Genomic DNA, 14,867 nt, shown 5'->3' with positions numbered 1-14,867 from the left:
AGGAGGTGAATTTTTTCTGTGGCAATTAGCAAGAATCTACCTGTTTGTACTAGTTTTTCTATATTATAATAGATACAATTGTCATCGCAGTAAAAAATACATTTAATTTATTTCGAATTCTGTCGTTCGATTGCCGTTACGTCCACTGTGCGCGATTGTGTTGCGTGCATAATTCTTGACATTCCGATCGTTTCGGCATATTCGAATCATACATTTATTTTAACGAATCGTAGTACATCCCAAGATCGGTACTACTCCAAATGTGTCGGTGATATGTGCAACTGATTAAAATATATTGAAGGCCTGTTTCTATAAAATTCAATTCGAACGTCTACGAGTGAACTACGATCAACCCCATGTTTATGTAAAAAAACTTTTGATTGCAAAATCAGTGAAATGTTTTTCAAATATTGGATGTGACTCGAAATTGTTCGTTTCGAATTTACAGAAACATACTGGTAGTAAATCTTACTTGATTATTATTTTATCAACCAGAAATTTGTGCCAGTAAAATTGCATAGCTGTAATATATACTAGTAGATACACATTTAGTTTTACTGAAATATATAATATGCAATATCAAGGAGGATCATGGTACCTACCATGGGGAATACCAATACAGAAAATGATTCCGATGGCATATGGAGGACAACCAGGCTCGGCACCTATGGATCCGTATTTGGCCGCCAACAACAACAATACGCATTTAACCTGTAATGTACTAACGAATCCAAATCAAGGTAATGTGAACACCAATACGGTCAGTCCCATACAAGTTCCGGCCCCCGCTGGGACGGCTAATTATCACCAACACGCAACATTTAATCCCCATACCGTTGGGAAGTTACCATGTACCAGTGCCGTTGATAGTTTGCATGGGAATAATCCAGCGTCAGCAAATGTTCAGCGTCCCGGAACCACATTAGCTTCGACAATTCTGAATGGTCATCCACGAGCCATACTACCAAATGCACAATTACCAAGTACCCATGCACCGCACCAAAATATGTTAATGTCATCGACGATGTTTGCCCCCTTAACACTGCCTCAATACATAACATCGCCCACAGCTGCTGTTGCAGCCGCGACAGCTTTAAACAATTCCATGGCAGGATTGCCAAGCAACCGACAAAGCCTTCCCGATTGTACCCGATTAATTTCGCAACAACAGCAATCGACTCAGAATGCAACATCTACCTCTCCACTAGCATGCATATCATCTTCCGCATCTCCAAACTCTGCAGTTCCAACGTCGGTTAGCCTTAACGTTGACGTTGTCGCAATGCGTCATCACGTAAACAATGTAAATGTGACCAACAATCTTCCAATCTCTCTAACAAAGGTAAGTGTGTTAACCACTCCCCAGACATTCATAATCTTAATCGAACTGTGATTAGGTTAATGGCTGTGGACGGCGACTAATATATCGCAGCCAACCCCAGTATTCGTTCAAATGATAATGTTGAAATGATGTAACTGCAACTACGCATCGTAGATGTTTCGTGCATTTCACATGCAATAAGGACCGTCCTGACACGACAAACACTAAGATACATATTTACATAACATACCGCAAATCTGATTTTGTTTTTAGTAAAAAATTAAAAAAAGAACAATTCAATATTTGGAAAAATAAATTCAATTGTGGCGAAAATTGGGATTAGAATTTTGAAAATAAGTTAATACATTCCGATCACAGTTTATAAACTGACTATAAACATGTTTTCCAACATTATGCCTAGCATATAAAAAGCTAATTTTAAACATGAGAGCTCAAGAAATAAAAGTGTGTGAGAGTAACTGAAATTTCACCACAACTTGAGGGCGGCCCACCACATTTTCGCCTTCAAAAATTGATATGTACAGAATAAATGTTAACATTTGGAACTAAACGGATTATTAGCTTCTGAGTTATGCATGTAACGAATATTAAGTCAGTGTAACCAGTTACCATGATTGAGCAGTTATGGCTTCAAATCTAATATTATTTTCGCATAACTCTTTCTTTGTAGGGAAATTTAGGATTATATTATGTATGTTTATGATTGTCGTAGAACATACATAACCTCTGGTACTTCATTCAATAAACCCAGATAACCCCAGAGGTTTTTTCTTCAAAATTGTATGTTTAATTCAAAATTTTATATTTAATGCTGTATATCTAATTTTAAATCTTAAATGTTTTATTATATGTAAATATAATTATTTACAAATATTCTGAGATAATACTAATATTTTTGTTATTGGCGAGAATGAGTTAACAGGAAAAGTGGAATGGTTTTTGCCAGGAAGCAGAGAACTATGAAATCGATTGTGATGAGTTTAATATTTACAATTTCAACAAACAAATATATTTAAACACATATTCGTTTAAGCTGAATATTTTGTCAAAAAACAAAAAATGATAATAATTAAAAATGTAAAACGATATACATAAATTGAATTCAGATACATATTTCTTTAATGTCGTATATCAAATTGTTGTAAAGGTTGGGCAAAATATTTAACGGGCACCACAACATCCTCTAAATCCCCAAAATCACTAATAGTTTCACCATAAAAGTCTCGTCTGATATTTTTTTCAGTTTTTCACTCATACTTTTTATTTTTTTTTTAATGTTAATTTGTTTAAATCTTATAATTCACGCGCGATTTATTAACAATGTCACTATGGACTTTCGAATGACACGTTCTTATAAAAAATATTCTAAATATTCTAATATTCTAAGAGCATTGGCTTGTTCTCGTACTGCAAGAATTTGATATTACTATTTTTTCCGATATCATAAAGGAAAAATTGTTATCGTGGTAAAAAATTGTACATTCTTGCAGGTTCTGGAACAGACCACATATGTTTGTTTCCTAATCGAAATTTAAATAAAACATATATTTTGTGATTTTACTTTCAGATATTGTCAAACTTTGAGGACTACAATGAAAAGAAGAAACCACAAGTTCCGGAAAAACGAAAAGTCGAAGACAATGAACAATTAAAGGATCTTAAAAAGGTACGTATTGTACCAAAAACATGCTATTCTAATGGGGAAAATAAATAGGAGTTAGACGCTCGATCAAGTTCGAAAGCCAGGGTGGACAACTATATTCTTCCTTCACCTATATCGAATTATATCTGAGTTAAATTTGGTGATCACATGCAGCAATGTTTATACACTATAAATTGATTGTTTTATTATTTATTTATTTTTACTTACTTATTTATAAAAAGAGTTTCTGAGCCGGCAAACCTTGTTTAGTTGTAGATTAGGTTATAGGATGTCCTGTAAACAGTCATTTAGCAGCTGCATTCACTCTGGAGACCCTTGGACCATTACCTTCATCCGTTGGACGTTCTTGGATTTTACTTAATCCCGTGTAGACGTTGTTTTATTTCCCAATACAGTTCGTACTAAATAAAACGCGGGTTCTTTCTGATTACGATTATTACAATGACTTTATTGACACAACTTTACTTTGCACGTTACTTTACAGCTTTACGTTACTTGACTGTTTCAATTCGTGATCTGATTCACAACTGACTACTGCCTTGCCATTTCCTCTATTTATATGGGCCTTGCCTGTCGCTACAGAAGTTTCTAGACGATCTGGTAACATCTGGATTACGAACAATCTACCAATGCAACACACACATACAAACTTACATTGAGTGAAAAATAACAACAACACATTGAAAATTGATGAACTATACACATTGTTGTATTTTAACTTTTAAGTTCCTTATTTAGAAATATACTAAAATAAGCGAAATATTCATCTTTTCACATAAAAATTTACGAAGTCACCCAAAAAAACCAAAGGTATTTTCGTGGTTTAGGGACTTCAACTAAACAGAATTGATTCATTAGAATCCCTGAATAAAAAAATTTGTTTGTTGTTTTGTATCACAGTGTATCTTCATCCGTCCTTGAAATTAGAATATTGGGGGAGGAAAATCGAGGGGGTAGATTTTTGGCAAAGCTATTTATTTTGATAGTATTTATTCCGGAGAAGAATGCTAGAGTATGAATCTTGTATCTTTGAAGCAGTCGGTGCTATTTGCTACGTAGCATTGGGCATCTACATAGTAGATATTTTAATGCTGGAATGACCTGTTAGGATGCTTGTCGTAGTGACAGCACGGAACCTACGAGCAAATCGATTTTAAAGTTCTGCACATAGGCCCTCAAACTATCTGCTGATAGCTTTTATACCCATCACATTCATTCAAAGTATTTCGGTTTCGGTTAATACTGCCCATGCATGGGATCTGGAGCACCTGTTTATAGGCGATAATAAGCTCGTTTACTTTGTTTAAGTCATTTCATATGGCGGTTTCTCATTTATTCTCCGACACCTGTTTAATTTGCGTACCTCTAATTTGGATTTTGGATTCATTGTACGAATACATTCATGCAGACGTTTAGTCGTCCAATAATGTTTTAAAAAGATAAACAACAAAACATGTTTCTTTATTTTCAGGCTAAACTGGAAACTAAGGCGTTGAAAGCGAAAAGACCTGGGTTTACTGATGAAAGATATCACGAAACATCATATTACATTGAGAACGGTACTATTCTTAATAATTTCATGCGAAGATCTGACAAATTTTAAATTCACATAATTTTTATTTTTAGGTTTACGCAAAGTGTATCCCTATTATTTTACATTTACAACATTTACTAAGGGACGTTGGGTTGGAGAAAAAATTTTAGATGTATTTTCTCGTGAATTTAGAGCTCATCCTGCAGAAGAGTATGAACGCTGTATTAAATCGGGCACTTTAACTGTTAACTATGAGAAAGTACCAATTGATTACAAACTAAAACACAATGATTTATTGGCAAATATAGTACATAGGTATGTATAATTGAAACAGTTCCATATTTTATCACACACCCACGAGTTGTATAAAATTTCAATATATTCTAATATTATTGTTTCAGACACGAAGTGCCAGTTACCAGCGAACCTATTACTATTGTTCATATGGACGATGACATTGTCGTTGTAAATAAACCTGCATCCATACCCGTACGTGAATGCATTAATCCGAAACATATATTTAAAAAATTATTTTAATTTTCAACACTATTATGTAATTTTGAATAGGTACATCCGTGTGGAAGGTACCGCCACAACACTGTTGTATTTATCTTAGCCAAGGAATACAATCTTAAAAATTTAAGAACCATTCACCGCCTTGATCGTTTAACGTCGGGTCTTCTTTTATTCGGTAGAAGCCCAAAAAAAGCACGCCAATTAGAACACCAAATTCGTAATAGACAAGTACAAAAGGAATATGTCTGTCGAGTAGAGGGTAACTTTCCAGAGTAAGTAAATATGTTATTTTTCATTCAATCTATTTGAGTCTGTGTTCACTAGTTTAACCGCAGCCCTTTATAAAATATGTACATATATATGCTGTTGACGTTAAACGCCCAAATGTGATATTTTATTTTTACAGAGGTGTGATTGAATGTAACGAGCCCATTGAAGTAGTTAGCTATAAAATTGGAGTCTGCAAAGTGTCACCCAAAGGAAAAGAATGCAAAACCACATTTCAAAAATTATCGTATGACGGCAAAACGAGTGTAGTTTTATGTAAACCTTTAACGGGAAGAATGCATCAGATTCGAGTCCATTTGCAGTACCTAGGTAAGTGAAAACCATATATACATTTTTCCAACACTACTGATCCGTGTGTCGATGACTCATGATTCATAACATGGCGTTACAAAATAAACATAAAAATCTTGTTGTTTATTCATTCAAAAACAAAATTATTCTAAATTTCACCGCAGCATTTTCCGGATATAAGCACTGCGGAAAATGTTAGCAAAACGGTTCATACGGTTCATACATTGCAGGTTGTTATCAGATTTAAATATTTTAAAGTCAAAATCGACGACGCTTGCAGCGACATTTTATCGTTTGGGAATTTTTCATACAATACGAACGTTCTTGAGATATTGCTTGTTCGCCCTTTGTAACTTTATCACTCGCGATAAATTGAAAACAATCGAATTCTCTCGGTGAGTATTTGTGTGAATGTGCGTATTTCAATCGTTCGAGGCAAACTGTTTATAAGCGGGATGCTTGTTTTGAATCGAAAATAAAATTTGCACACGTTCAGTGCTATTAAGCGGGGAATTCGTATATTAGGGAAATAATGTATAAATAATGCTATTAAGCGGGGAATTCGTATATTAGGGAAATAATATATATCAATAGTTGTATACGTCACATTCTACTGACCCATCTCATCTTGAGAGATTCTAATTGATTTGATATTTCTTAAGAAAATTCCTGCTGCATATCCATTTGTAATCCTGTTAAAAACAAAACACTTTACATATGTCATATTTTCCTTCACAGGGTATCCAGTTGCCAACGATCCTTTATACAATCATGAAGTATTTGGTCCACTTAAGGGTCGTGGTGGTGATATTGGTGGCAAAACTGACGAGGAATTAGTTCGTGATTTAATTAATATTCATAATGCAGAAAATTGGCTTGGAATTGATGGCGATTCTGAAATGCCTTTCTTTAAGCCACATAAAAATGACTGTGAAACTGACCATTTACCCATAGGTGGTGTGTATAATCAGATAATTAAACGCCCTTAGAAATATTAATAAAACCGTATTCTTAGGCAACCATCCATTGATTGAGGACGACAACGATGCTGTCTCTCGAGAAACATCTCCAGTATACTCGAATAGTCCCACCATTGTAGACTTGAGTCCAGAAAACGCAACTATCGGCTGTAACACAGTAGACAGTTTATCAAATAAATTAGGAGATACGTCAAAAACTGATGACACAATCGAAAATGAAGCCGATTCGTCAAATATTCATGTTAAGGTAAGAATCGCTCTGAATTTTATGATATAGGAAATAATTACTTTATCCTTTAGGTCACTGTTGCAACACAAACTGATCATGAATCACCCGATACTTCATTCAATCCCGAGAAAATGACTTTGGATAAGCATTGTTATGAATGTAAAGTACGCTACAGAGATCCTAAACCAAAGGACTTGATAATGTACTTGCACGCATGGAAATACAAGGTAAATACATTCAATTGTCGTGAGTTATAAATGAATTTGTAAACGAACGGGAAAATACTTTACGCCCATTTGTCAGTATTTCAAATACAGTCTACGCCCGCTATAACGAATACTCAGTTTAACGAATGAGCAAAATACTGGGTATAACGAATGGTGCAAAAAATTATGGGCCAGCTCCAGGGAAAAGTGGATTAACATTTTTGTTTTTAAATAAAATGGCACCATAAAAAACTTCGAGATATAACGAATTTTCCGCTATAACGAATGGGCCTGACATTCGTTATTCCGGGCGTCGACTGTACATATTACTTTTTATTATGTAAGGCCTGTACCTAAACTCATGCGTATGCGTACGATTATATTCACCTCAAAAGTTAAATACATTTTACCCAAATACGCATGCGTATCAAAATATAAAGTGGAAAATTAACAATGCATATTTTTTATTTTAACATCCTCTGTCATGGGCCATGATTCATGGCCCAAATATCAGGTCATTCAGAAGGTGAAAAGAGATGTTCTGGTGTGTTACCAAATATGCGAACCTTGACACGGTTGAATTTAATTCGTAGATGCAATTTCGCAACAATTTTCGACATAAATACAACATATCAAGTAACGACATTTGTAAGCCACATTACCCAATATGCCTCATGAGCCGCTTAACCAACAGCGAAACGCGTCGCATAATGGTGGGAATGTAGTATCTCTCTGGCTTTTCTTTTCATTGCAACTTCGATCATGTAGCTCATCTCGAAAGAGAAATAAATAAAAATATATACGTGCACAATACTACAATAAAGCTTTTTAAAGATATTTTGAGTTGTTCTGTGTTGTTTTGTTCGACCTTTTGATTCTTATATAATAAAACAATATATTTTTTCGAGCTTGAGGTCTTTTAAAATTAGAGAAATTCTATCAAATAACAATTTTCCAGCCAACGTAATCAACAGAATACTAAATAATCAGACACTACGAAGGAAACAGCCACGAACTGAGGAGGAAAGAACTTACAAATCAATGATTTATATCCCAATAATTTCAGAAAGATTTCAGAATGCAAATTTATTTGATAAAGAAAAATATAAGGTGGCCCAAAAAACAAATAATACGCTAAAAACGTTATTTTCCAACACGAAAAGCAAGATACAAAAATTGGAAAAACACAATGTTATCTATAAAATAGAATGTGATGGAAACGATGAAGAAAAATGTAAACAGGTGTATGTTGGAACCACAAAAAATAAATTAAAAACCAGATTATCGGCACACAAATCTGACATTAAATTAAGGAATCAGAATAATACACAAAAAACAGCACTTGCAGAACACTGTAAGAACAACAACCATAGACCAAACTTTGATAAAGTACAAATACTTCAAACAGAAAACAATTACAATAGGAGACTTACATTGGAAATGCTACACATAAACAACCTACCAACAACAAAGAGAATTAATTTTAAGAGCGACACAGACAACGCAGCTTACTGTTACAGACACCTTACACAGAAAGAGAGATCGTGCAATAAACTAAAATAAACTCAGTGCAATATTTACATCCGACGACGATAGTGAAGTCTATCATAGTTTTAAGTAAACTTGACATTAGTTTATTTGTAAGCGATTTTGTCACTTCATTCTGTATAATTAATGTCATAAATTTCAAAATTGTTTGTAGATTATCCTGAAGATGCAATTTAAAACAATTGCGAAATATTGATCCTGTTAAATAAAAAAGACCTCAAGCTCGAAAAAGATATTTTGAGTTTTTATCCTCTTCGGTTAGTACATCGCGATTAAAAAGTTGACAGCAAGAGAAGGCTGAGACATGAATTCGCGCACTATCCATATAGAGTAAGTTCGGGTAAAGAAGAATGCCCTTTGAATGTTTGGGTATAACTGTTTTTGTCAGATATTTTGTTAATTAGTTCAAGTAATTGGATGACTTTATTTCAAAGTTTTTATTAGAACAATATTTGAATTCAAAAAGTATATTGATTTCATTTACAGAAAATATTTTAGTAATTCATCAAGCTTAATTGCTATCCTCTGTTCTGTGTGTGAAGGACATTAATGTTTTAATTTCGCCTGTTTATATCACATTAGCCGCCCATATAACGTTCCTCCGATGGCGACGAAATTTTTCATCCGATGTAATGCTAAGTGTGCATCAAATAACCAACGTATGTCTGATTAAGATGAAATTCTGGGCAGCGCACTATGCTCCAGTATACCGAATGTCTTGTGTCAAGTTTGCTTAATATCGGTCAAGATTAATATATAACTCTCATAAATTTATACAATAGGAATTTTGGGAGCAACACTTGTATATATCTTTTCTGTTTTCCTTACTGGTTTTATTATGTCCAATTTTGGCTTAGTCACATAGTTTATATATAATTTATAAAATATTTATACATTGTTTTATAAAATATTTCTTAAAAAAAATTTGTCTTTTAATTACAGGGACCAGGATGGGAGTATGAAACTAAATTACCCGCATGGGGAGCCCCGGACTGGAAGGAGACAATCTAGACGATGATAATATTTATTAAAAATGTCATACAATAAATAAATAAATACGTATTTCAAGGCATTGTTTATATTACAATTTATATTGTATCACAATTATCAAGACCATGTAGGCATTACAATAAATTCTACAAAATCAACAAATAAAAATGTTGTATAGTTCTTTCAAAGGAGATACTAAAGGTTTGCAACATGTGTGTGACTGTGGGTACACTTGATACCAATATTCATAAAAAAATAAAAAAATTGGAAACGAAGTAAAGTTAATTGCCTTCTAATTTTGCACAAATGTTATTACTGAATCGCACTACTATTAATGGTTGGATATGCAAAACACTGATGGCATTTCATAATATTATTTTGTTTAAAAAATAAACAAAACCATTAATTAATTCAATGTTCACAAATTTCCTTGTAAATAAAAATAAATGTCTTGTTCTATAAATCAAAATACTTATGTTATTGTTGTTGTAGCAGCCCTACTGCTTTTACACAATGGGCTGAGGTTATACGTTCGCCGATTGAGACTTGGGTCATTTCTGATCGTAGACGCCTCTGTCGTGGAAACGACATAATCGTAAACGAGTCGTTTACAACTCCTCATAACGATGATCGTATATGCGCGCATTTTTCGATCGTAAATAATACTTTTACCCTACATGCATTCAAATACATGTATAAATAGAACATGAAATATTAATAATCGGCAATCGAAAACAAATCTCAAACAGCGCCTCTTATATGTTCTGAACGTCCTTCACCTCCAGTTTTTACAACACTGGTGGCCAAAACTAAAGCAACTAAAATTGCAAGGTGAATAAATGCCGCATAACTTTTTCAAAAATAAAGATATCGTGTTGGTTTTTTCAGTTTCAAATGGGGACTTGATTCACTATTAAAAAACAACAGCATTATGAATTAAATAATAATTTATGTATAGGGGTACCAGTTTTTGCTTGGACAAACTCAACAGTACAAACAGTAAAAATTGTGTTAATTTAGTTTTCCGTAGAATATTTGTTTTTTTTTTTAAATAAATTTTACGTTTATATGTTTTTTTTTTAATTAATAAATTATCTATTTATTTCTGAAAAAGATTTCATTAGTCCCAATTTATATTAGGCGAGTTTACTTGCGGCAAGTGTTTGACTGTAGGAGAGAGGGGTAAGAGGAATAGAAATGAAAAAAAAAATTGCTCGTACCGACAAATTTCGTTGATATTTTATATTTATTAAATGTGAAAAAACTATAGACATCAAATGAAAAAAAGAAATATTTTCGAAACCGAATTGCCTTGTATAGACGCATGAAGCAAGTTCAAAAGGGAACGATAATAATTGCCGCAAGTAAACTCGCCTAATATAAATCAGGACTTATTCAGTTTGCAAAGTCAGTTGCTTTAATTTTAGCCACCAGTATATATACAAGGTAAAATAGTACTTACAAATTGCATTCTGCATCTTTTTATACCTTCAACACATCGTGGTACATGGTATTATGTCTTTGTGCCTATGGGCATTTCCACAGTCACTTACACGACTTTCAGAGGCAAAATCAAACTTTAAATGTTAAATAAATCAAAACAATTATATTTTTTAAAATTCTTCCTTAATACTTTTTTGTTGAACTTTAAGAGTACTATCAGTGGTAAAAAATGAGAGCCTCCGGTCTTTAAATTCTGAGATAAAATCCACAAAAGAGGGGTCACTCACGCGACTTCAAATATACATGACTTTAGGCGTCATTGCTTTCTTTTAATATTCCTTACATGAATAAGAGATATCAAGCATTATTATTGCACTTTCAAAATTTGGCATACCCTTTATTTGCCAAGGATTTTTCTCGGTCCCTCGCGCGACTTTTTTAATTTTGCAGTTTTTATTTCGGTAGTGTCTGCATTTATAGTCATTTAATTAGAATTTATGCTAAGAAAAAGAAGAAAAAATGACAAATGTGGACTTTCTTTATATTTTTGCCGTTACTTCATGTATTTAAGCACAATTAAAGAAACAAATTCTCCGACTTTGGTTTACCTTTTGCAGGAAATGGCCATAGGCTTTTGCAAATATACATATGCATGCCCGTCGGTCTATGTTAAATTATAACAAAGTACATGTCGCATTAACGATTCGAATGAAATGAAATTTGAAACACTTATTTGGTCCAAGGACGACCCTTTGAAATTGAAAAAAATCGGTTCAGATTTAGATATAGTTCCCATATATAGGTTTGTCCGATTCCACAGATTTAGATATAGCTCTCATATATATGTTTGTCCGATTCCACTGTCTGGCCGATTGAGACAAAATTGGTCACACCGTACTGAATTAGGTACAGACTGACTTATGTGAAGTTTTGTATAAATCTGTTCAGATTTTGATATAGCTCCCATGTTTATTTTCGTCAGACTTTATGTAATTTGTTCACCAAACACAAAATATATGTTCGATGGAGACCAAATGTGGCATATCGTATTGAATTAGATCTACAATGATATGTGCTAAGTTTCGCTGAAATAGGTTCAGATTATGTTCCATGTTCGTCCGATTTCATAAAAGTGGTGCACAAAAGTCCTTTCGATTTACACGGAATTGTGCATAGCGTATTAAATTTGAATCTCGAATTATGTGGGCTAAGTTTTGTTTAAATCGATTCAGATATATTGGTCCACACAAACTTATTTCTTTATATATACAAGGCAGGGATGCAAAATGAAATTATTCAATTTGTACTGGCTTTCAATAAAAAGTGTACTTTTTTCAGTCCGATTGTACATTTTATATATTTTTTAATAAAATTTTTGTTGTTATTAACAATTAATAAAAACATACATAAACAAAATTAATTAAGATTTAAAGCAGTCGATGTATGTATTCTGTTCCTTTCTTTGGTTTTAATTATATTTTGATATGAAAATACCCTTTCCACATTTGTAGATGAATGTGGAATATATAATTACCCTCTAAGAATTTGTGATATATAAGGAAACATATCTTCGTTTCGTTAATTTTTGACTTCAGTCACCATTGACCAATAAGTGCATATATTGTCGTTTTTGAAAGACTTAAAAATTTCTACATGCATTCTGGCATCCTCAGACTGCATTTCTAATTTGATATTATTTATAATATTTGTACATATTGCAAGAACAATAATAACAGTAACCAGTAAGGAAGGTTCAAAAGTCGGACGATACCCTTCGCCACTTTGGGTACATACAAGAGATGCTAAAATATAGATATTTGTACATATTAAAAAACGTACACATACCATTCTGAAATCAATGAAAAATTGCATATCAAAAATGGCATGGCAGACTTGAATTCTTTGGTGCCTTTTGTTTTTAAACCGTTGCACACACCATTTGGTTTTTGCAACTTTAAGAGGACCCCCCATTCTCGGTTTCAAAATATTTAGTTTTGTATTTTGATTTAATTCGAACCTACACTAATTCAAGAATGTCCCTATAAATTTCCAAGTGAAAATCTCAACAATTTTTTAAGATATAGCAGATTTATTGTGTTAGCATCAAGTGACGGCAAGAGGGCTTCTCAAACGTTAAACGCGTTTTTCTCCAAACAGAGTTTTTAATACGCATGACTCAAAACTCAATTTAATACAATCTGCCAATAAATAAGTCAATAAAACTCGGCACACATCAGTCTAGACCTAATCCAGTACTCTGTGCAATTTGTTTTCTCAATCGGACAAATATTGGGATTTTGGTACACCATTCACATAAAATTAGACGAAACTATATATGGGAGCTATATCTAATTCTGAACCGATTTCAATAAAACATGGCGTGTATCAGTCTAGACGTAATTCAGTACTCCGTGCAAAATGTTGTCTCAATCGGAAAAATATTGGGAGTTTGGTGCACCATTTACATAAAATCGGACGAAACTATATATGTGAGCTATAGTTAAATCTGAACCGATTTTCCCCAATTTCAATAGGGTTCGTCCTTGGGCCAAATAAGTGACCTGTGCCAAATTTCATTCAAATCAGATAATAAATGCGACCTGTACTTTGTTCACAAAAATACATTGACGGGTGGACAGACGGACGGGCGGACGGAAATGCATAAATCGACTCAAAAAGTAATTCTATGCATATTCTCAGAAGGAACCGTGGGTCTATTTCGAATCCTTTTACCTGTTACAAACATATGCACAAAGACATAATACCCTGTATCACAGTGTGGTGAAGGGTATAAAAAGGGTTTGAAAATTCTGAAATAATAGAATTGAGCCTTAACTTTTGGGAATCAGCTTCGAAATCATTATTAAAAAAATATTGAAGTGATTGCCACTGCGCCAAAATTGTTTCAATAACTTCTTGACGTGAAAGCCACCGAGTGGGTGAGTATTTAAAAACAACAGAAATATCTGTACCAAAATATTCCTGAAACAATGAAAAATCATCTCTCTCATAGAACTGTTACAAAAATAGTAATTAATATCTTTACTGAATTTATCATTCTGATCGGAAATACTGAATTTGCATAGGACACTACGGTTAAACTATGGCAAATTCATCCATTCGTAACGACAGCGGGGGATGGCGATCCATTTCATATTGTATGTTTAAGCACTTATAATACTTTTAACTGAGAATAGTTTGATATAATTTAGAAATAGTGCTAAATATGTCATTGGGGTGCTATTGTATTTTTGACTTCCAAATAGTGCTAAAATTAGTACAATTGTGCCAACTTTTGCATCCCTGTTACAAGGTAGTCGCATGCAGCCATATGATTCCAATTTATAACTTTTCACAACATTCAGCTATGAATTGAAATGAAAATATCCGTGACAAAACTATCGAATTATTATTATTTTGAATTATCTATATTACTATTGATTTGGGAGGGAAAGGACGAACCAGGCGAACATAATGCACCATTGGGCACTGAAATTTTCCGGTAATAGTGATCTTATCGAATTTCTCGAGCGGTACGAAGAATTAGCGTAATGTCATTCCATCTCACTAGTTCATCTTCTCCCGTCGTTGCTCTCTATTTTGGAGGGTAAGGCGTTATCGTGCAAAAGGGACAAAATTGAATAATGGGCCGAATTTACGAACCGATGCCGAGTAATTCTTCCTATCCAAACAGTACATGATCCAAGTAGAACATTCGTTCCGCAATCGTCGACAATATGTTAAAGAAAGAGCCAAAGATTACATACTGGCAATACTGACAACCTCCAGATGACACCCTCAATTGTGCAACATGAATCATTTAGAACGAATTTACGA

General features: G+C 33.5%; 1 protein-coding gene across 1 annotated transcript; it reads left to right on the top strand.

Annotated features, from left to right (window-relative positions):
- The first annotated feature begins 566 nt into the window (after window positions 1-566).
- LOC133330172 (pseudouridylate synthase RPUSD2-like) lies at window positions 567-9,608 on the top strand. The gene is made up of 11 exons (XM_061538642.1): window positions 567-1,342; window positions 2,910-3,008; window positions 4,477-4,564; window positions 4,632-4,854; window positions 4,941-5,028; window positions 5,107-5,327; window positions 5,462-5,652; window positions 6,373-6,591; window positions 6,650-6,861; window positions 6,915-7,070; window positions 9,540-9,608. Exons 1-11 carry the CDS (start codon window positions 572-574, stop codon window positions 9,606-9,608), a joined length of 2,337 nt encoding a protein of 778 aa, XP_061394626.1. The 5' UTR covers window positions 567-571.
- Window positions 9,609-14,867: the final 5,259 nt, after the last annotated feature.

Source organism: Musca vetustissima, unplaced genomic scaffold, assembly GCF_032173495.1.
Source record: "Musca vetustissima isolate MV318-11 ecotype Yass unplaced genomic scaffold, APGP_CSIRO_Mvet_v1 utg10898, whole genome shotgun sequence".
Taxonomy (NCBI): domain Eukaryota; kingdom Metazoa; phylum Arthropoda; class Insecta; order Diptera; family Muscidae; genus Musca; species Musca vetustissima.
The sequence above is the reverse complement of the archived record's forward strand: the minus strand, read 5'-3'. Positions and strand labels throughout refer to the sequence as shown.